This window comes from Euleptes europaea, chromosome 7 (assembly GCF_029931775.1).
Source record: "Euleptes europaea isolate rEulEur1 chromosome 7, rEulEur1.hap1, whole genome shotgun sequence".
Lineage (NCBI taxonomy): Eukaryota > Metazoa > Chordata > Lepidosauria > Squamata > Sphaerodactylidae > Euleptes > Euleptes europaea.
Window position 1 is genome coordinate 16,720,622 of NC_079318.1, and position 22,299 is coordinate 16,742,920.

General features: G+C 44.0%; 1 protein-coding gene across 1 annotated transcript; it reads right to left on the minus strand.

The window, feature by feature from the left end:
- Positions 1-928: 928 nt before the first annotated feature.
- LOC130480686 (solute carrier family 22 member 2-like) lies at positions 929-20,021 on the minus strand. The gene is made up of 11 exons (XM_056853311.1): positions 19,605-20,021; positions 19,139-19,242; positions 17,546-17,700; positions 16,296-16,464; positions 14,104-14,218; positions 12,549-12,655; positions 9,805-10,019; positions 8,505-8,613; positions 5,539-5,651; positions 4,632-4,731; positions 929-995 (listed from the first exon to the last, which is right to left on the minus strand). Exons 1-11 carry the CDS (start codon positions 20,019-20,021, stop codon positions 929-931), a joined length of 1,671 nt encoding a protein of 556 aa, XP_056709289.1.
- Between the last annotated feature and the right edge of the window lie 2,278 nt (positions 20,022-22,299).

A 22,299-nucleotide genomic window follows, 5' to 3' on the forward strand; every position in this document is an offset into this window, starting at 1 on the left:
ATGGAGCCTGAGTCCTCCTGGGTCTGCACAATATCAGATATCTGCTTGGGAGTTCCCTACTGTGAAGTCAATTCCCAGGCATGTGGTACCTGTTTCCAACTAGGATCATGGTACACAGAAAGAGGGGATGTCAGCCTCCCCCACTGCCATTTTCCTGACCTGAATGGCCTTGGGTTGCCAGCTCTGGGCTGGGAAATACCTGGAGCTTTTGGGGCTGGAGCCTGACGAGGGCAGGGTTGGGGGAGAGGAGGGACTTCAATGAGGTATAATGCTATAGAGCCCACCTTCCAAAGCTGTCATTTTCTCCATGTGAACTGATCTTTGTCACCTGGAGATCAGTTGTAATAACAGGAGATTGCCAGCCACCACCTGGAGGTTGGCAACCCTAGAATGGCCCCAGGGAGCCCTGTTTGCTCCACTGGGAGCTTCACATGTGCTGAGGGGTACACAAAAGTCCCCCAAATAGAACAAATAGTACCCCCTAAGACTGTTACAATTTGTGAAAATATTAAGTGGGGGGAGAGGCTCAAGTCCTTTTCTCCTGCACATTGTGGTCCTGATTCTAAAACTGGTCCCATGCAGCAAGCAACTTACAATTGCATGTATGGTGAATCTCATGGCAGATCCAGAACTGACCTAAGGACTGTGTATTGTAACTAACCCCTCAACTACCATAGCAGTATTTGATTAAAGCCCTCAACGTTTGACAGGCAACTCTGGGATAACATCGGGATGTATTCTATACAGTTCTTTTCAGCTATGCGTTCTCTGAACAATCCCTCTAGTAATGAACCAAGAACCAAAAAGAACCAAAGACCAAAAGGGAACAGAAAGTTTAAAGGATTGTCACAATCCACATGTATTCACACTTTCTCCAGTTTTTCCTTCATGCATGATCAAGATAAGATCCAGGCAAAAGCAGCTGTTTTTAGTTGGGTTCTGCATCTGAGCTTCGCACGTGGAGGTAAATCATTTTTTCTTTGTGCTTTCCTTGCCTGTGGGAACAAAGTCAAAAAGTTAAAAAAAGTCAGTCTCTGATAACCAGAGAATTCCTAGCTAAATACTCAATTATCTTGTCTTTCAAAAAGGTAGCTGGTACCAATTTGTGTGTGTGTGTGCAGCCAAATCACAGCTGACCTATGGCAACCCTGAAGGGTTTTCAAGGTAAGAGACATTCAGAGGTGGCTTGCTATTGCCTACCTCCACATCACGACCCTGCTATTCTTGGAGGTTGCTCATTCAAACACTAACCAAGGCTGACCCAGCTTAGCTTCTGAGATCTGAAGAGATCAGGCTAGCCTGGGGGCTACTCAGGTAAGGGCATCTGGTGTGTGTGTGTGTTAAGTGCCGTCAAGTCGCTTCCGACTCATGGCGACCCTATGAATGAAAGTCCTCCAAAATGTCCTATCTTTGACAGCCTTGCTCAGATCTTGCAAATTGAAGGCTGTGGCTTCCTTTATTGAGTCAATCCATCTCTTGTTGGGTCTTCCTCTTTTCCTGCTGCCCTCAACTTTTCCTATCATGACGGTCTTTTCCAGTGACTCTTGTCGTCTCATGACGTGACCAAAATACGACAGCCTCAGTTTAGTCATTTTAGCTTCTAGGGTCAGTTCAGGCTTGATTTGTTTTTTTGGCAGTCCACGGAATCCGTAACACTCTTCTCCAACAGGCATCTGGTACTGATACTCAATTTAAAATCATTTCCCTTGATGAAGCAGAGGAACTTCATATTCAGGTACAAATGCATGCCCCTTTTGTGAGCCTCCCCCAAACAAGTGTGTCGATGGGAAGCTGTATTCCCATTCACTCTCTCAGCTGAGGCACTAGAGATGTGCAAAACCTCGTTGCTGTTAGGAATTCTGTAGTTCCTTCACCCTTCCTCCAAGAAGGTCCAGGGAGCAACATTTTTCTTCCCTCCTTCATTTTCTCCTTACAGCAACCCCGTGAAATAGGACGAGGGAGGGAGTGATGGGCCCCACGTACACCCAGTGAGCTTCATGGCTGTAAATCTTGATTCATCATAATACCACACCACACCATAATACTTCTCCACATTGACATCTTGTCCCAGTGGACAAAATATGTTTATAACAGGCAAATAGCCACGGATTAAAATCAGATCTGGGCCAGTAGGGGAGGGGGTTTGACCCTTTCACACACACCATTTCCCCCAACCTTAAATGGGTCCCTTGAGCTGAACTTGCCTTGCTGGGGGATAATAACCAATTTCCTGATATGTTCCTGATGTGTTTCCAGCAGGGCACATGGCGGCTGCAGTAGTCAGGATCCAGTGCAAGCCAAAAGGTTAACCTCTTTACCCTGCACTGTGGTCCTTATCTGAATTGAAAGCCAGGACAGCTACTGTTAAACATGCTTTCAGTAACATGACCATTCTGGCCCACGGAGAGTCCATTTAAGCCAGAGGGAGGGGAAGAGAGTGAGTCAGCAGATACGTAACTGATAGGGAAGTTTTCCAGTCATCAGTGTGTTAGGGTTGCCAGGTCCCTCTCTGCCACCGGCAGAAGGTTTTTGGGGCAGAGTCTGAGGAGGGCAGGGTTTGGAGAGGGGAGGGACTTCAATGCCATAGAGTCCAATTGCCAAAGTGGCCACTTTCTCCAGGTGAACTGATCTCTATCAGCTGGAGATCAGTTGTAATAGCAGAAGATCTCCAGCTAGTACCTGGAGGTTCAGTACAGGGAAATAGCTGGTAACATTGCCAGATATATTATAGCTATGCAATTCACAGTATGTGGTAAAAAACCACCAATCACCCTATATACTGCAAAGAAAGGATGTACAATTTTTAATAATCCTAACAGGTAAGTCTAAATACATCCTTCTAACAGGTAAGTGGTATTTTGAAGTTCATAGTAAGAGTTCATTGGGTGCACCCACATACTGTGCACCACATACTGTGAATTGCATAGCTATAATATATCTGGCAATGTTACCAGCTATTTCCCTGTACTGAATTTTTCATCTTTTGATATATGTACAGAGGTGTCTGTTTTCTCCCTCAGTACCTGGAGGTTGGCATGTGGTGTCTCCTAGGCACAGGGGCAAACATTTTTCTTGCACACCCTGACAGCTTTACAAATGGGTGGGGGTGGATAGAAGCAGGCAAATGCTATACTTCACCTGCTTACCCTCCAGCAATAGGTAGGGTTGTCAACCTCCAGGTGCTAGCCAGAGATCTCCTGCTATTACAACTGGTCTCCAGCCAATAGAGATCAGTTCATCTGGAGAAAACGGCAGTTTTGCCATTGAAGTCCCTCCCCTCCCCAAACCCCGCCCTCCTCAGGCTCCACCCAAAAAACACACCTGCCGGTGGCAAAGAGAGACCAGGCAACCCTGGCCATTAAGGTGGGCAGAGGAAAGCTGCGTGCCGAAGAGGGGGGGAATTATAGAGGCAAACCTTCTGCTTGACTTTCTCAACAGAGCGAGGACAAACCAGACAAGAAATCCTTGCTGCGGATCTGAGATCTCTCTGTCTAATTATCCTTAGCATTTATTTCTCTCAATACCTTTCCTTAAAAGCAGCTGTTGAGGAAAAATCCAATTTAGATCACGGCCACCTAAATAAATTATCCTCCCCACTCCCTCGAAAAGCTCATCTATACATTTCGGATAGTCTAGTGTTTGGGTATAATGGTAAAGAAGAAATCTTAAATCTTAAATGGCCTATTCATCCTGCCACAAACTACTCCATGCGTATTCATTCTCTCTCTCCCCTCCTCCCCCTATTTGTCCAGAACTCATACGCTGCCACATTAGTTGCTGTGTTTGGTGGGGGAGAGTCATTACTCACCATGTGGGATGTGGGAAAATAGGCCACTTACATGATTTAAAAAACTGGAACTATTATACAAATCCAATGCCTCTGTGACTGACATAATGCCTTTTTTACTAAGTGATAGGGACCCCAAGGCTACATTGTCAGTGGCAAGATTTGTTTCAGTCCTTATATCCCTCCAACCCTAGATATATGCTGCTCAAGATCAATTGATCAAGGAGCTTCGAAGGGATAAAAGGAAAGGAAAGGAACTATTAATCATATGAGTTTTAATTGATCGGTTGATTAAGGTTGCATAAATGTGTATATAAATAAATAAAACATTAGCTCTGGAGGAGGGAAAAAAACACACTTTTATATAGACAGCATAAAAAAGATATCCCACACAAGTCACACAACAGGCATGATCTTAGAAAGGGCATTCTTTGCATTTGTGTAAGAGGGGAATGTTCTTCTAAGATGGTGACAGTCACTCTGGACAGTTTCTGACCAAATGGGATATAAGAGTAAAATAAAACCCACAGTTTTACTTTCTGGTTTAAAAGAATTCTTCTTGGTTTGTTTTTTAAAAATGTTGCCCAGTTAATCAGAGGCAACTTTTTTTAGTTTACAAAAAGGGTTGTAATAAATTAATCAAAAAAAAAAAAGTGCAGCTCTGCAGGAAAGAAATCCTGTACGCTTTACTTTACACTTGCTCTCTGCTGCTCCCAAAGCCACCATCTCCTCTCTTTTCCAACAGTTTCTCCTTCTGATTATATGTGCTTGTGCCCAGCGATATTTAGATCATTTGTTCCTTGTTAATGCCTTCCTCTTTCGGATATGTTCTACAGACCCATACCTGTGCATATTTTCAGCTTCTTCAATCGTTTCTGGTAAAGTTTTTCCTTTCGTTTCAGGTAAGAGCAGCACCAAGCCACCAGCAATGAGTCCCACCACCGCTTCAAACACAAAGCACAAACAAAAGTTTGAATTAGGACATGCTGTATGGCATGCACGCTATTAGCTGACGCTAATGTAATTCAACGGTTTGATTATTTTTGCAGTGCAGTCCTTAGCAGAGTTTTTTCAAAAAGTTGAACTTTGGTAGGCGAAACTCTGCTTAGGAGGGTGGAATTCCCACTCTGCCGTGGGAGGTTGCTGGGTGACCTGGGGCCAATCACACCTTCTCAGACTAACCCACCTCACAGGGTTATTGTGAGGATAACAAGAATCTGAGGATGTAGGCCACCTTGGGTGGGGACAAAAACAGGATATAAATGAAGCAAATATATAAAATAAGATCCTACCACTACACACCTTTGCTGCTCTGCGACTAGCATCCCAACCTCCATTCCTGTCTACAACTCCCAACGATCCACATTTTGCAAACAGGATTAACAAATGTGTGTTAAGTATTGATTAAATTGGGTTAACAGTATAGAAGAATATGAATTTGTGACAATGGGGTTTAGGGGGTCGTTTTAAACCACCGTTTCCCCTGAAGAAATCTAAACAAATAGGGCTGTAATATCCTTACTTCTGGGGTAAAACAAGAAACCCAAGACCAGCTGTTAAATCAACAACTGTGGACATTAGCCTGCTTGAATATTTGCCTATTGTGCAGAAGTCTGTTCCTATGTGAACCTATTCACCACGATGCATACCTGCACCTGTAGTTTCTACAGCACAGTGCTCTACAACAAATTATCTATATATGTATTTTTGGTACCTTCAGTCAACCTACAAGAACAATATAAGATTCTTACCAAAGACTACAAGTGGCAACTCATGCCAGACATCTGCCAGTCGATAAACAAGGAATGGAGTTATGATTCCACCAATATCACACATGGAGGAGCAGACGAGAACTCCCAGATTCCTGAAATTTTCAGGTGTAGTTTAGTTATGTATACTATTCAGTGCCAAAAGGAGATTAACAATGCAATCCTACGCAGAGTTACTGCAGTCTATTTATTTCAGTGGGTTTAGACTGAAGTAACTCTGCATGGGATCATGCTATTAGACCTGTTAAATTATAACCCATCTTTCAGCCCATTCTTTTGTTTGGCCTGAAGAACCAGCCTGCCCTTCTCCTGTCCATAGAAGCTGCTCCTGCAGCTCACCAGAAAGCCACCGCCAGATGGTGAGCTGAGGAAGGAGTCTGGGGGGAGAAGAAGATGGGGACAGGGAAAATAGGATGGGGTGTTGAGGTGAAGGGAAAGGCACATGGAGGGGAGAGATGGGACATAGTAAAGGGATAGGTTGGCATGAGTCTTTTGAGTGACAGACATGAGGGGTAGACACAGCTGCTCGTGGAGGGCAGGATGGTTGGATTGTGGGGAAAGAGGCTAGAAATAGGCAGTGGGAGGGACAAGCAAAGGAGGGGTTTGAATAAAATTGAAAGTAAAAGGGAGGGAAAGGGCTTGCGTGTCCCCAGTCAGTGCCATAACTAGCTATTTCTATGCTGGGGTAGACGCCCAATTCTATGTTCCCCCTCTTTTCTGGTTCTCCTTTAACATCTACATCATATGACTGGGGGGTCATCAGAAGGCTTGGGCTATGGTATCATCAGCATACAGATGACACAGCTGTATACCTGGTTTTTATTGGATATGAAAAAGGCAGGGGATCAGAATCAGTGTCTAAAGCCCTTATATGGCTTGGGACCAACATGCCCAAAGGACTGGCTACTCCCTTATGAACCTACTGGACCACTGTGGCCATCTTCCAAGGGTCTACTGAGATTAGGTGGGTGGCATGGGGAGCTGGGAGAGGGCCTTCTTGGTTGCAGCAATGAAACTCTGGAACTCTCCTCCCAAGGAGACTCATCTGTCCCCTTGTGTTTCTCTCTTTTTCTTTCAGGTGAATTCTGTTTCTTTTCTTTTGATTCCACCTTCCTGCCTTATGTTTCAACTGCTGTTTGTGTGTGTGTATTTTAACTGAGGTTTTAATACTTTTGATAAGGAGTTTTAATGGTTTTCAAGATGTGATTTTATTATTTTCCACTTGTTAGCTGCCTTGGTGGCTCTGATGAAGGCAGAAAGGTGGGGCATAAATTTTGAAAATAAATAAAGGCTTTAGATCACTGGTTCCCAACCAGGGATCCGTGGACCCCCAGGGGTCCGCGAGAACTAAATGAAGGTCCATGAAACAAAGTTATAAACCCATAATAAATTAATATTTTCAATTAAAAGTTCTCTATTATAAATATATATATATTCAAATATTATTCTAAGTTTAATGTTTGACTAACAGTTATGATTAAAGCTTATTTTCAAATTCTCGGAATTTTTATTTTGAACCTTGGGGTCCCTGCACCGAACTAAAAAGTCCTAGTGGTCCCTGGTCAAAAAAAGGTTGGGAACCACTGCTTTAGATGAAAGTGAGGAAACTGAGACTAGATTGTTACAAGACGCAAGTGCTAGTGGTGGGCGGGTCCAGCTGTTCCAGGTTGTGTTATTCCATTTTGTACTCCCCTGAAAACTCTTCTTTGCAGTCTGGGTATACTTTTTGTTCTGGGCTTGCAGTCTGGGTATACTTTTTGTTCTGGACTTGCTTCAGTGTGGTGTAGTGGTTAAGAGCAGTGGACTCTAATCTGGAGAACCGGGCTTGATCCCCCACACCGCCACATGAGCGGCGGACTCTAATCTGGTGAAGCAGGTTCGTTTCCCCACTCCTGCACATAAAGCCCGCTGGGTGACCTTGGGCTAGTCACAGTTCTCTCTGAACTGTTTCAGCCCCACCAACCTCACAAGGTGTCTGTTATGGGGACAGGAAGGGAAGAAGATTGTAAACCGGTTTGATTCTCCTTAAAAGGTAGAGAAAATCGGCATATAAAACCCAACTCTTCTTCTTCTATTATTTCGAGGGGTGTGTGAGCATCTATTCATCAGATTTATTATGGTATAAGCATCCCTACTCCCTTATGCTAAGAAATATTTGTGATGGGATAGAGGGTTGCACCTGCTTGACTGGAAGATTTGTATAGAGCAATCCCAAGCCACCTTCTTCTGAATGGGCAGATGGCACCAGTGGCCCGGCGTCTGTTTTACTAGCTTCAGCTAGTATTCCATCTGTAGCCTGGCCCCCTCACCCACCAAGAATTCAAGAGAATTAGGAAACAGCAAGCACTTGGATTAATCTGAATTATTATTCTGTTGGGTGATATTTCAATGGGCTTCTCTGTTTACTCTGTTGCTGGCCAATTGTGTATTTGTATTTATTGCTGCTGTTTTTAGATTGCAGTGAATCTTTTCCATGCTTTGCTGGTTTTATGGCTTTTGTAAGCTGCTTTGGGGGCATCTTTGGGGTGAAAAATGGCAAGGACTCCTCAAAGCTGTTTCTCTTTTTAAAAGCCTCAGTGTCAGGGTTCTCCCTTAGAGCCTCTAAGCAAACTTATAGCTTTTGAATTGCCTTCTATAAAACAGACCTAGTTATTTCATATTGAAAATGTATATTCTCTTGATGTATCATTACCTTACATGAGTTTTGATGTCCTCTTGGGGCTTCTGTCCAGTTGTGCCTGGGTCAGGTGCCCCTATTGTCCCACCAGATCATACTACCACTGAAAAGGTCCTCCTGATTGTGTAACTGGCCTTTAAAAGCACATGATGAACAACAGCTCATAACAAAGAGTATATGATATAAGGCAAGAGCTCTGATCTGAGTAGCAACTTGTACTTTGGCAAAGAGCACCTTTCCACTCTAGAATATCTGAAGATTATTCACTCACCTGAGAAATGTTGGGTATAGTTCTGCATTGACTAAGCAAACCATTTCATAGCACATGGTAATGCCCATCCTGCCTAAGCAAGCTGCAGTAATTTTAAGCCAATAGAGGTCTGAAAAGACACAATGTTAAATTGGTGAAGGCTGGCATGATATTCTAAAACACACACACATACACCATATATATCTTGTTAGGAATTTTACTTTATAGCGCAGCTTTGGCCTCTATGCATACCTTTTGCTGATACGGCATGGGATATTTGTCAAGAAGTTAAAAAAAAGGAACGTTAATTGAAAAATGCACAGAAACACATGTACTGTGACCATATATTTGCCAGATACAATTTTGCATAGATGTCATTCAGGGCCGTCCTAACAGCATTATGGGCCCCTGGGCAAACCAGTGTGCTGGGGCCCCCTACGACAACCACTCACAGGAATAAAAAGTAAATGGTCGATAATATTAAACATATATTTATTTTATTGGCACTTCAACAAAACTGGTGTTAAAACATTAAAAACATGCTGTACAGCAGCAACTAATCAACATGATAAACATTTATAGTTTAGTATAGTCTAGACTACTGTGTAGTAGTATTTATTTATGGCAAGTCACTTAACATACTCAGATTAGCATAGGGCCCCTATGCTCGTGGGGCCCCCGGGCAAGTGCCCATCGGGCCCATGTGTTCAGATGGCCCTGATGTCATTACAACCCAATTTGTACCATGTATCAAGAGGATTGTACGATCCAGTTGACCAAATACTGCTCCCATAGGGATTTCTTATGCCAGTGTTGCATGCACAGGATTAAAGAGAACATGCCACAAATTCTCATGCTTCTGGCTCAAGTCACATGTACTGTGACTTTTCTATAGATTCCAGATGAGTGCAAAATATTCATTGTATGTGAATATACAGCGTACCAGTTTTGAATGCTATATGCATTTTAAATGGATGAATTTCTGCAATATGCACAAGCAAAGACCCTTTCCCCCTAATGCTATTTCTACTGACAAAGTGGGGAAATCTGACTGTTAAAACACAGATGTGCCATTTATAATTGATGCTGCACTCTGTAAATGCTGCTGTAAAGACTCCGCTGCCTCTCTGGATTTTGGGGGGAAGTCGGTGGCTTATATTAACAGAAGAGCAATGGGATTTTTGGATCCAAGACATTAGCTCCAATTCTGTGTGCAAACGCAGTACATGCCATCAAGAAACAAAGTATGATCAGAAAGAGCACTGCGTACCTATTGAATGTAGAGGTTGGGTATGTAAAGAAAGTGCTGTGAAGAACTCACCCTCAGGGACCAGGGCTGTAATAAGGCAAGCAGTCCCTGCTGTCAGATTTGCTACAGCCCAGGGATAGCGACGACCTATGCGCTCAATCGTGAGTAGGAGTATGAGGGCAGATGGAAATTCAACAAGAGCAGAGTAGAAAAAGTCCAAATAAATGTTGCCACCACCAATTCCCATGTGCATGATGAGGCCCTGGTACAGTACAGAGCTTGTGAACCTATACAAAGAACAGAGGGCAAAGAAAGCAAGCTCTTCAGCCAAGGAGTAACTCATTCAGAACCTCCCGTCTTATTGCTAGCCCTGAGAAGCAGTGTCACTACTGGGCGAATATACTGCATGTTCCCATGGGCCTCCCATTTGCTATTTATTCAGTACAATTTTTATCCCACCCTTTCTCCCAAGAACTCAAGGGGGCATATATCATTCTCCTTTCTCCATTTTAATCTCATACTACCCTATGAGGTAAGTTAGCTGAAAGAGGGTGACTGGGCCAAGGTTTCCCAGCACGCTTCATGGCTGAATAGATTTTTGAACCTGGATTTTCTAGATCTTAGTCCAACACACTAATTACTATACCACACTGGCTCTCTGCCGAGCTTTAGAGGCTTACAGCTTCCTCATGCATGTGGCTTAGGAATGCCAGGACTATACCTGGCAAAAGCAGGAGTTTTGGGGGGCAGGGCATAGGGAAAGCTATGCCACGTGATGTGTCAACATCATTTCTGGGTGAAGACCCAGAACAATGCTCTAGGAATTTGCATTATCTCTATGGTAAAAAAGATTGGGGATATTCCTAGAGGGCTGCTCAACATCGATGACAATACTGGGTCTTCATCCAGAATGGAAGTCAACACATGTGAAGTCGCTTCCCCCCTTCCCTTGCTGCTCCATTGAGCAAGGAAAGTGGATTAGGAGTAACAGTGGGGGGTTGCCCACCAATAATGGGTAAATGGCAGCCCTAATCTAGTTCTTTAGAAAAGGTTACCACCTGCCTTATATGTAATGAACTCTTTTATCACTCTGAAGACTGTACGCCTAGTTCACCTGATTTTTTGCTGATCCTGATTCTGTGAGGTAGGTTAGGCTGAGAAAGAGCGTGACTGATGCAAGTAGGGTTGCCAACCTCCAGGTACTAGCTGGAGATCTCCTGCTATTGCAACTGATCTCCAGCCGATAAAAATCAGTTCACCTGGAGAAAATGGCTGCTTTGGCAATTGGACTCTGTGGCATTGACGTCCCTCCCCTCCCCAAACCCTGCCCTCCTCAGGCTCTGCCCCTAAAACCTCCTGCTGGTTGTGAAGAGGGACCTGGCAACCCTAATTGCCACCTTTGGGTTGGAAAATACCTGGAGATTTTGGGGGTGGAGCCTGAGGAGGGAGGGGTTTGGGGAGGGAATTCAATGGGGTATAATGGCCCAGAGGCCACCTTCCAAAGTGGCCATTTTCTCCAGGTGAACTGATCTCTGTTGCCTGGAGATGAGTTGTAATAGCGGGAGAGCTCCAGCCACCACCTGGAGGTTGGCAACCCTAGATGTAGGGTACTTCTCGGAATAATCAGAAACTCTATGGTGTTTATGGCAATACCTGAGCACATTGCACAGCAGAAGTGGGGAGAGGGCTGAAGAGCTCCACTGAGGTCTAGTGAGTTAGAGTTGCCAACCTCCAGGTAGTGGAAAGAAAAAAGACACCACTGTGCATATACCTGAAGGTTTGGAAATCAGCACAGGAGCGAATCAATATAGCAAAGTGCAAATATTTATATAAATTGCTACAACATATAACATAGAGTCACAACTATATAATTATTGAACAAACAACCTAAATTATCTATCCTACTATGTACAATATATATTACAACAATCAAGTTGGAACAAACCAGACTTGAAAATTCAAAGTATAGGTATAGTCCTTAGGTTGTATTCACAAGGAAGTCTTTGGTTCCTCTTCAAGCTTTAAATGGTGTTTCTGACGTTGCCATGAGATGATGCCAAAAATTGAAGAAGGGATATGGCCGTTTCGAATTCTTTGGCTTTACCCTTAGTTGTTTTACCCTACGTGGGAACTGGTTAAAATTGATCCTGCTTGGATTTTTAGCAAACATGCAATATGTAAGCTGGAGGTATTACATGATGACTGATTTTTGAGAGACTGATGAAGAAAGGTAAAGCCAAAGAATTCGAAACGGCAGTATCCCTTCTTCAATTTTTGGCATCATCTCATGGCAACGTCAGTAACCCCATTTAAAGCTTGAAGAGGAACCAAAGACTTCCTTGTGAATACAACCTAAGGACTATACCTATACTTTGAATTTTCAAGTGTTGTTTGTTTCAACTTGATTGTTGTAATATACATTGTACATAGTATGATAGATAATTTAGGTTATTTGTTCAATAAGTATATAGTTGTGACTCTATGTTATATGTTGTAGCAATTTATATAAATATTTGCACTTTGTTATATTCATTCGCTCCTGTGCTGATTTCCAAACCTCCAGGTAGTGGCAGGAGATCTCCTGCTATTACACCTGATCTCCAGCAGACAGAGATCAGTTCACCTGGAGAAAATGGCCGCTTTGGCAATTGGACTCTATGGCAATTAAGTCCCTCCCCAAACTTCGCCCTCCTCAGGCTCTGCCCCCAAAACCTCCCGCCGGTGGCGAAGAGGGACCTGGCAACCTGCTCTGTGAGATGAATCACGCTCATGGAGGTTAATGATCTATTTTAAAGTTTTCTACGAATGTCTCTTACCAAGTGTACATTAAAATAAGAGTATGTTTCCTTATCTGTGGTGTCCTCACCAGATCTAGAAACGAAGGGCGTAGTTTTTCACTAGCTTCTTCCTCAGGCTGAAGATTCTAGGAGGATAAACAGAGCAAGGTTCAGTATCTCGTGTGTGTGTGTGTGGGGGGGAATTGGAGAGATGAGAGTCTTGAGTCATGGTATCATGCATTCTCATAAAACCTTATAAAAGAATTCATATGGTGACATTTCCAAAAGCTACATTGCAAAATAAAAAAAAAATTGGTTTGCCATTGCCTGCTTCTGCACGTTCTGAGAGAACTGTGACTGGCCCAAGGTCACCCCGCAGGTTTCAAGAGGAAAAGTGGGGAACAGAACCTGCTTCTCCAGATTAGGGTCCCCGGCGCGTAACCACTACACCGCACCGGCTCTCTAAGATGTTGAAATTACCTTTGCCTTTAATGGCACAGAGATTTTGCATATTCTGTGTGCATGCCTGTGCAATATCCTCTTCCCCTTCCCAGAATTTTCATTTTCTCAAAAAGTCAATCTGTAGCCCTTTTACTTTGAGCCATATAAGGAAAAGGCACAAGGCAACATGTTTCTATCCGATTGCACAATAAGAGCTAGATTTGCTCCTGGATTCCAGTATAATTATGGTAAAAGGATTCAACAATACCAAGACGGGAGATAGGCATTTGCATTTTGGATCACAGAGGGGTCAGTTGCAATTGTATGCAGAGAATCCCTTTTGCCAATCAGCGGTTTGTGCCCTGCTCCCTTTTCTGAACAAAACAGATGTTTTGTTCTTTGCTGCAGGAGGGATTGTGTAGCACTATAAATTAACCATTTGGGTTTGTTTGTTTTTGCACAATACATAAATACGCCCATTTCTGATCTGCAGACTGAGAAAATCCAGAAACAACTTTGATGTGCATGGCTCAGATTTGGAATCGTTATGCTTTTTCACCATTTCACTGGTCCTGCAAACATCTTGAAGTACAATGTGTTTCACCGCATTGAAAGGGCAATTACTTTGCATGAAGTGATTTGAAGACTTCCTGTTGTGCGGCTCGGCTTGTTAAATCCATGGCAGACCATAGTCGTCATGGCAAACCTCATTTTACTTGCAATGGGCACAAATGTGGGTTGGTTGTCATATTTGCGTTCTTTCCCCCTCCTTTTCCCTTTACGTTCAGAGCACAACTAAAAGCTACTGGATTTGGGAACCCTTGAATCAAACTCCAGTTGGCTGTGATGTCCAAAGACAGGCGCCTAGTCAAATGGGAGTTTGTTTCCACCCCGGAAAACTGAAATTCTGTACCACAGTTTAGAACCCCAGTTTCCAAGGGAAAATGTCATGGCAAGAATTTGACTGAAGTCTTCCCAAACCTGGCAGCTTTTGGTCATGCTCTGCAAAGAGAAGGAAGAAGGAGTGAATATGTGAGCATGACAAACAAGCCATGATCATGCCCATCACATGCACATAGAGGCCTGTTGTGATGCCTTATGTGTAGCCTAATAGTCAAACTGGGGGTTAGTGCTCCATTTGTACACCAGTTACCTCCATAGATGGGGGCAGTTTTTTCTTGTTTCCCTTGGCAATACGTTTAATCATTTCCAGAGCTTTGTCACTTTCCTTCTGGGCTATCAGCCACCTTGGGGACTCTGGAAGACACCTGAAAAATCAAGAAACTAGGCATCATTAACTGATAGTAAAATACACGCCACTTTCTGTAATATAAACTAGGATCAAGTGAGAACTGGTCTAAATGTCACAAAAAGAGATATTTCAAATAAGCATCTATATCCCCACACTGACAGCACGATCCTGGGGTGGGGGGATTCTGAAAGTGCCCAGGGAGCCAACTAGTCATTACATTGAGGTATCTCAGAGATAAACCAGTGTAAACAGGAGTTATACCAGTGCAGCACCCCAGCGCTGCCCCTGGCCACCATCACAAACCTGCGGCAGCTGCCCATCTGTGAGCAAGTGGCGTAGGTCCTTTCACCAATGTGGAGAGAGGAGGGCTAGGCGGCATGGCCGAAATTAGTTGGCTCCCTAAGCCACTTCAGCCCGGGAATGCCCCCTATCACCAACAGAAAAACACAGCATAGCCCATAGGCACCCATGCAACCCAAAAACTCATGCCCTCCCCCCACACTGGCATGGCCCTGGCCAGACTGCCCTGAGGAGCACAGGATGTTAACTACGGGCACAACAAATCACCTCTCTCCCCTGTGGTGGCCAAACCCCCTCCCAAGCACCCAATTGCTGCCCCCTCAACCCTAGAAAACCGCCATCCAGGATGCCCCAAAACTCATTAGGTAGGGCGCACAGAGGTGAGGTGGCTGGGAGTACAGGCTACGGTCATGGAGCTGCCTGGTACAGCCAGACCCAACAACTCTACCGCTGCCTTCTGCTTCCTCCCTCGCTGCTGATGTTGTGGACCATCTTCACACCCTGACCCACTTTGTGATGAGCTGTGGTGGCTAGGATTGTCATCCTCTGGATGCTAGGCATCGCTTGGTCCCCAGAGCCAATGGTCTCCTCAGGTCCCTTTGCTGTTTGGCAGGGAGTGGGTGGGTGTGCTACAGACATGGCCCAGCAGTTCATGGCCCCTCCCCTCCCTGTCCCTCATGCACAGGGCCTGGTTCTGCTGACCTGCAATTGATTCTGTCTATCCTGTCCATTAGAGCCTTCCTGTAGCAACTCATGACCGGATCAGGCCGCAGTGGCACGGTTGCTGGGGATGCTGGCATGGTGGTGGCCCATGCAACCCTGCTTCTCAGTCTTTTGGTTGCCTCCCAGCCTCTGCTGGAACCCATTAGGGTGTGGACTAGTGTCACCACAGGTGTGTGGGCAGCTGCCCACTGGGGCAGATGTAGCCCTTAAGATTGCACTGCCCGCATCTGACCTGTTTTGGTTGCCTCCCTTTGCAAAGTAAAAGGACCAGGTTCTAAAGTCATTTGGTAGACTAATGTAGTTCAGTAGACCTTTGCATTCAGATAATGACTAACCACAGAATGAGCCAGGCGTTTTCCATTTGTTATCTTTGGAAGGGCAAACTAATCTTAGAGAAATTTCCTCCGACTTTTGGACTTGCACTGACTAGGCCAGGTCTGACCATTCTTCTGGTGGGGCTGCAAAATCTATGTAAGGCTCATACTCCTCTGTGACATTTTCACCCTTTTCTTCTTTCTCTGTACAATTTGTAGGGTTGCCAGGTCCCTCTTCTCAACCGGCGGGAGATTTTGGAGGCAGGGCCTGAAGAGGGCGGGGTTTGGGGAGGGGAGGGACTTCAATGCCATAGAGTTCAATTGCCAAAGTGGCTATTTTTCTCCAGGTGATCTGATCTCTATCGGCTGGAGATCAGTTGAATTAGCATGAGATCTCCAGCTACTACCTGGCAGTTGGCAACCCTAACAATTTGGGAGGGAGGCTGGGTGAAGGGTAGAAGACCTGAGCATTTCGTCAAATTTGGGAAGGGTGGGGAGTTACAGCTGAGAATTAAACAACTACCAAATTGAGTAATGACCCCCAAAACATGCCTTGAATAATATTCCTGTGTACATCCCTATAGTCCAGGTTCTAACCATGCATCATCTTTTGGCACCATTTTACATGTCATAGGAGTATGATCTTTCTGGCAAAAAATTATGGTATTTTACTCTACTTCTGGTTGCAATTCTAGATTGGGATGCACTTTCTAACACTGATCCTTATTTTGGGGGTGTAGGAGATATCTTGTTTACCAGTAATACAGCAAGAAGAAGAAGTTTGGTAGTGTAACTGCAAGTTGTAGCCATCTCCAGTGAGGAACTGCATAAGCAATAGCAGCCAGTACAAGGAGTCCAACGGTAAAGGCCACTTGGTAAACAATGCCTACTGTTCTTCTGTAGCTTAAACCAACAAATTCTGTAACTTTAAAAAGGCAGAGAGACATCATCAACATATATAGGACACAAATGACCTGAAATAGGAAACAAATGACCTCTGAGATCTGACAAGGTTGGGCTAGCCTGGGCTATCCAGGTCAGGGGCTTTCAAACATTTAGATCTAGTAAGATTTTTTTTCCAGTATGGGAATCCATTGATCTTTCAAAATCATGCTTCTACAAAGTGATGCAGAAATCACACAAATTCAAACAAAATTAATTCTGTTTCATGACTAGGGTTGCCAGGTCCCTCTTCGCCACCGGCGGGAGGTTTTTTGGGGCGGAGCCTGAGAAGGGCAGGGTTTGGGGAGGGGAGGGACTTTAATGCCATAGACTCCAATTGCCAAAGCAGCCATTTTCTCCAGGGGAACTGATCTCTATCAGCTGGAGATCAGTTGTAATAGCAGGAGGTCTCCAGTTACTACCTGGAAGTTGGTAGCCCTATTCATGACCCAACCCAAAGCAATTGAAAATATATAATCCTAATTAATCAATCAGGTGCTCAGAAACAAGTTTGAAGATGCCTTGTATATTCTACCTCTTGAAGCTTATCAGTGCTGGGACTGAACTACACCTGAATGGGAGACCTCTGAGAACCTACCGTTTATGATACCCTGGGCAACTTAAAGTAAGGGGATCATATTCCACTTTTAATATATTAAAAGGAACACAATATATGCATAGTGATGTATAGTATATGCACACAGTATGCACAGTTGAATGAAACAACTATGGAATATGGTGCAGCAGTGGCAGTCTAAAACAAAAATAAATACCCTACCCCCCCTTTTCCCTTGGGCAGCCGTGTAAGTCTCCCCCTTAGGGAGTTGTCCAGCTGCAACACAGTTGTGCCGCAGCCAGCCGTGGCGGAAATCCCAGGCCTCAGGATTGCGCCGTAAAGTTTGTAACCTAGTTAATAGATTACTTCGTTTGCATGCATGAATAAAGTTTCATTGATATTTCTTTGTATTGTCCATCTGATCTCATAATTCCCCAAGCTCAATGTTTTCAAATCAAAGCTACTATGCAATTTCTTGAAAAGCGCATGCAACTGTAAACAGCCTTACTCAGGATATAGCCTGTTAACCAGCCCCCTTTGCTGACCAGTCCTTGTATCAACCGGAAGATTACCATCCATGTGTAGTTAGGAGCACATGCCATGAGAACACCCGAGACAGAATTGACAAGTATGGTAATTAGCAGGCACAGTTTACGGCCAAATCTGCAGAGGGGAAAAGGCACCTACCATTATTATACATTTAAGTTTTCCTACAAAATACCAAAAATTGTTTGGAGTATTTTTCCCATCTACATTTCCCAAACATTTCAGTTATCTTCTTCCCGCTTGTTTGAGATGACGAACCCGTGTCTGCTGGTCTTCAGAGTTCATCATAATTCTAACAGCAGGCTTGAATACCATTTGACTCCACTTGTTGCTAGCTACATGCCACAGTATATCCTCTTTTAGATGGGATGACATATTTTTCAGAGAATGGAAAGTGGAATGCTAGAGCACATGAAACTGCCTTACTGAATCAGATGGTCAATCAGGGTCTATCAGGGTCAGCATTATTTACTTTGTCTGAAAGCAGCTCTGTGGGTTCTCAGGCAGAGGTCTTTCACATCACATGCTACATGGTCTTTTCAACTACAGATGAAAGCGATTGAACCCGTGGCCTTCTGCATGGCCATCCCATTAATTTCACTGGCATATCTATTAACTGATTTTTCAGGCTTTTCTGGGTTTCAAAAAACCTAAAAAACCTATTTTGCAGAGATGATAGGGTGATAAAAGAAATAACTGTATACATGACAGAATGTGTTTGTTTAAAATGCCATCAAGTCGCAGCTGACTTATGGCGACCCCTTATGTGGTTTTCAAGGCAAGAAACTAACAGACGTGGTTTTCCGGTGCCTGGCTTTAGATAGCAACCCTGGTTTTCCTTGGTGGTCTCCCATCCAAATGCTAACCAGGGCTGACCCTGCTTAGCTTCCAAGATCTGACAAGATCAGGCTATACCATGCTGCCTTGCCTCCTACATTATAGAATAGCATGCTTCTATAAGGTCACTTTGGTGCTCTTAAAACATAATACTGTATTCTCCATCTTTTAAGTTAATACAAAGCTTTCCTCTTAGTGGATTGGCTGGCCTTGAATTGTGGTGGTGGAAAGTGCCGTCACAGACTTATGGCAACCCCGTAGGGTTTTCAAGGCAAGAGACTTTCAGAGGTGGTTTGCCATTGCCTGCCTTCGTATGGGCTGAGAGAGAACTGTGACTGGCCCAGGGTCACCCAGCAGGCTTCATGTGGGGAATTGAACCTGGTTCTCCAGATTATAGTCCACCACTCTTAACCACCATGCTGGCTCAAAGCCTTTAACTGAACCACCTATTAATAGTGGGAGCCCACAAATATTCAAAGGACATGAAACTCTTCACCAGGCATGGTAGAAAATTAAGCAGTTCTTAGCTATAGAGAGAGCAAAGAGCAATGCCAATATTTTACCCACTCCAATTCATAGTGTCCTAATTGAAATTCAGTTGAAATCAAATTTTTCCAGCATGAAATTTATTTCTTTGTACATAGTCCATGGAAGATAACTTGTTTCATTCCTATTAAATAAATTAATACCCCACTTGGATGTACAAAACTTGACCTACCTGTCTGCCATGTATCCAATGCTTATGGAGCCAAAGAAAAACCCTACATTCACACATGATTGAAATAGATCCAGCTTCCAGGCATCCTCACACACCAGGTTGAACTAAAGAGACACACATCAGTGTTAGAGAAAGTACATGAAATTTTAGCCCAGTCCTTTGATTATCTTGCCCAGTTACAGTTTCCATCCTTAGCTTGCAGATGCTACCAACATAGTCTTTCTGTTTGGATTCAGCAAGATTTCAAGAAATGGTGAAGTCATTCAGAACCCCTCCGAGTGGTTCTCTCAGGATTATCTTTCAAAGCATGTTCCCACTTCTTTCATATCAGTCTCTGATATTTGGTCTTTCTGGGCATAACTGAACATATACAAGCAGTACTTTTCTCTCTGAAGAACTGGAGGCTCCATAGTTCGGAGCTATATTGTCTGCAAGCACACAGATAATATTTTCGAAAGTTCCTTACCTCGCTTACAATGGATGATCCTGAGAAGTCATAAAACCAGCCATCTTGGCAAGCTGTGAGAGGAATATTGCTTTCGTTCCTGTAAATGGTGAAGGCATCTAGCGGATTTGTGCAGTTCAGGTCAGTTGTGTTCCAGTCCACATCATACCTCTTGCACTGACTCGTGAAACTGCCCCCATGGGTCTCTCCCTTTGGAAGTGTATAATTCCATTCCTCTTCGAGGCTCCAACCACATCTGCTTCTTAATTTGGCAACGCCAGGGCTCTGGCAGTGGTGCTCAGGTATAAACCCTAGGAAGACAATACCTACATAGATGGGTGAGAAGGCAGCAGAAAGCAAGCACAGGACAAAAAATGCTCTTTTCTGGTATAAGTCAAACTCCCCAATGTGCTCTAGAATGTCATCTAAGGTTGGCATTCTTGCCTTTGAAGCAACTCACTGAGAAAAACAAGTGCATGTGCTCTTCATAGCACCACTCTGCCTTTCCTTGGCAGCAACGTTGTTTAAGTAGCAGCGGGAAAGCGAACCAAAAGTCAAAGTGAAAAGTTAATTCACTTTGTAAATTGACAAACCATGTGTAACTCTTAACAACCACATGAAGAGAACAGGCATGCCTGTAGTTACAAAACAGAGGTGTGGGGATTCGTCCGTCTCCCCCTCCATAGGGTGAATAGATGGGAGCATGCTAAGCATCCATAGTGTTTTCAAGCGGGCTAGCAGTTCAGCCTGGCCCAATGAAGAGCAACAGGGGGTGCAAAAGGCCTATGCGTCCTTTGTTAATTAAGGACCACTTTTCAATGTTTTTCATTATGTGCTGGCAAATGAAATGATAATTAGAGATTTCCTTTCAAACAAAAATGAAGTAACTTCTAGGATTTATTAAGTGTATGTGTTTAATTGGGATTGGCAGCTGTGGGTTGGGAAATTTCTGGAGATTTGAGGGTGAAGCCTGGGAAGGGCAGGGTTTGGGGAGGGGAGAGACCTCAGCAAGGTATAATACCATAGAGTTCACCTTTCAAAGCAGCCATTTTCTCCAGGGGAATTTATCGATGTTGTCTGGAGATCAGTTGTAATTCTAGAAGATCTCCAGGACCCACCTGGACATGGGCAACCCAAGTCTTAATGGCTCGTTCATGTTGTGAAAATATATACTTTAAAAATATTATTCTTTTTAAAGGTTTCTGTAATATATTTATTAGCATGATATGTGTGGTGGCTGTATGAAAGATCCTACCTGTTCAACCTGGCCAGAAGAAGAGCAACAGACCACAACTGTGGGAAAGGCTGACACAAATTTTGTTGAGTCAAAGGCCTGCTTTTTGATAAGTGTCAGATTCAAGACTCAAGGAAGGAGTTTGCAGTTTGCCATGTATAGCTTGAGCATCTCATCTACAAGTCAACCATCTGAGAGCCCTTTTGTGTACCCAGACTGGATTAGAGCACTAGATATTTACGCACAAGACAGATGGACAGACAGATGGTGCTGTTTTTCACCCTTCTGTGGTAAAGAGATGTATAAATTTCTTTCTGATACATTAAGGAAGGACTTCACTATATAATAATATCTCCATACATAAGTGCTGTCAAGTTGCAACTTACTTATGGCAACCCCAGCAAGGGACTATCAAGGCAAATAAGAAGCAGAAAAAGCAGAAATAGGGCTGTTGAAAAAAAAATCGTTTTAATTCAGATTCAGGGTTAAATGGCCTTCCCCCCCCCCCCGAGAAACCCCGAATCCCTCTATATCAGTATAGGTAGGAATTTGGGTTTAAATTCGGGATTCCTGAAAAATTTGGCCATTTAAAGCCATTTAAACCCATTCACAGCTTTCCGCAGCTCTGGGGGGAGGGCATCCTTTGAGCTGGAGGTCCCAAATTTTCAGGGTAGCTTGGAGGGACCCTCCTTGCAAGAACCCCCATGTTTGGTGAAGATTGGGTCAGGGGTTCCAGAGTTATAGGGTCTGGAAGGGGTCCCCCCATCCGCCCATTGGAATGAATAGAAGCCGGTTTCATCCCATGCAAGAGGCTTGGATTTTAAAAGGACATTTTCCTGTGCGCTTGAAGCTGGCTCAATCTGCATATGAATTGCAAGGAGATTGCCTATTTTGCATTTCTATATGTCTCCAGCTTACCCTCTGCAACTAGCTATTGAGAAACTGCCTTCCAACTAGCTGAAGAAAGGCAAGGCAAACAGATCTCCCTGCAGTTTGAACACACTGCAACTTTTGAATCAAGAGAAGAGACCACAGGCCAGGCCTAACTCTGACCTATGCCAACTCCAGGCCACAGCAGGGATTAGAAAGCCAGAAGTCTTTCTGATCTGGCCAGCAGAAAGAACCTAACTCCCTGGTGTCAAAGAAAGCAGGAAGGCGTGGGGGATTCCCCCGAACTCGCAGCGTTTCCTCGAAGCTGCTTAGTTCGGCTTCGGGAATCTCCGGCGGTTTTTGCCTTCGGTTCATCCCGAACTTGGAAGTCACGAATCAAACTGGATTCAGCTGATTTCTAGTTCGGGGTCAACCGAATCGACAGGCCTACAGAGGAGTCTTCCTTGATGGTCTCCTATCCAAGTACCAACCTGGCTTAGCTTCCAAGGTCCAGCTAGACCATGCTGCCTTCCCTCCTATGAAATAACAGCAAGGAGATTATAGGTATTGTTACTAACGGTAATTATTATTAGTAACTTAGTGAGTTTTACA

Coding starts and splice junctions, on each gene's coding strand:
- LOC130480686 (XM_056853311.1), bottom strand. CDS start 20,021: ATGCCAACCTTAGATGACATTCTAGAGCACATTGGGGAGTTTGACTTA. Junction 14,219..16,295: donor TTCTTCTTGCTGTATTACTG/GTAAACAAGATA, acceptor TTGATTTTTCAG/GTGTCTTCCAGAGTCCCCAA. Junction 996..4,631: donor GAAGCTGAAAATATGCACAG/GTATGGGTCTGT, acceptor TTGTTCCCACAG/GCAAGGAAAGCACAAAGAAA.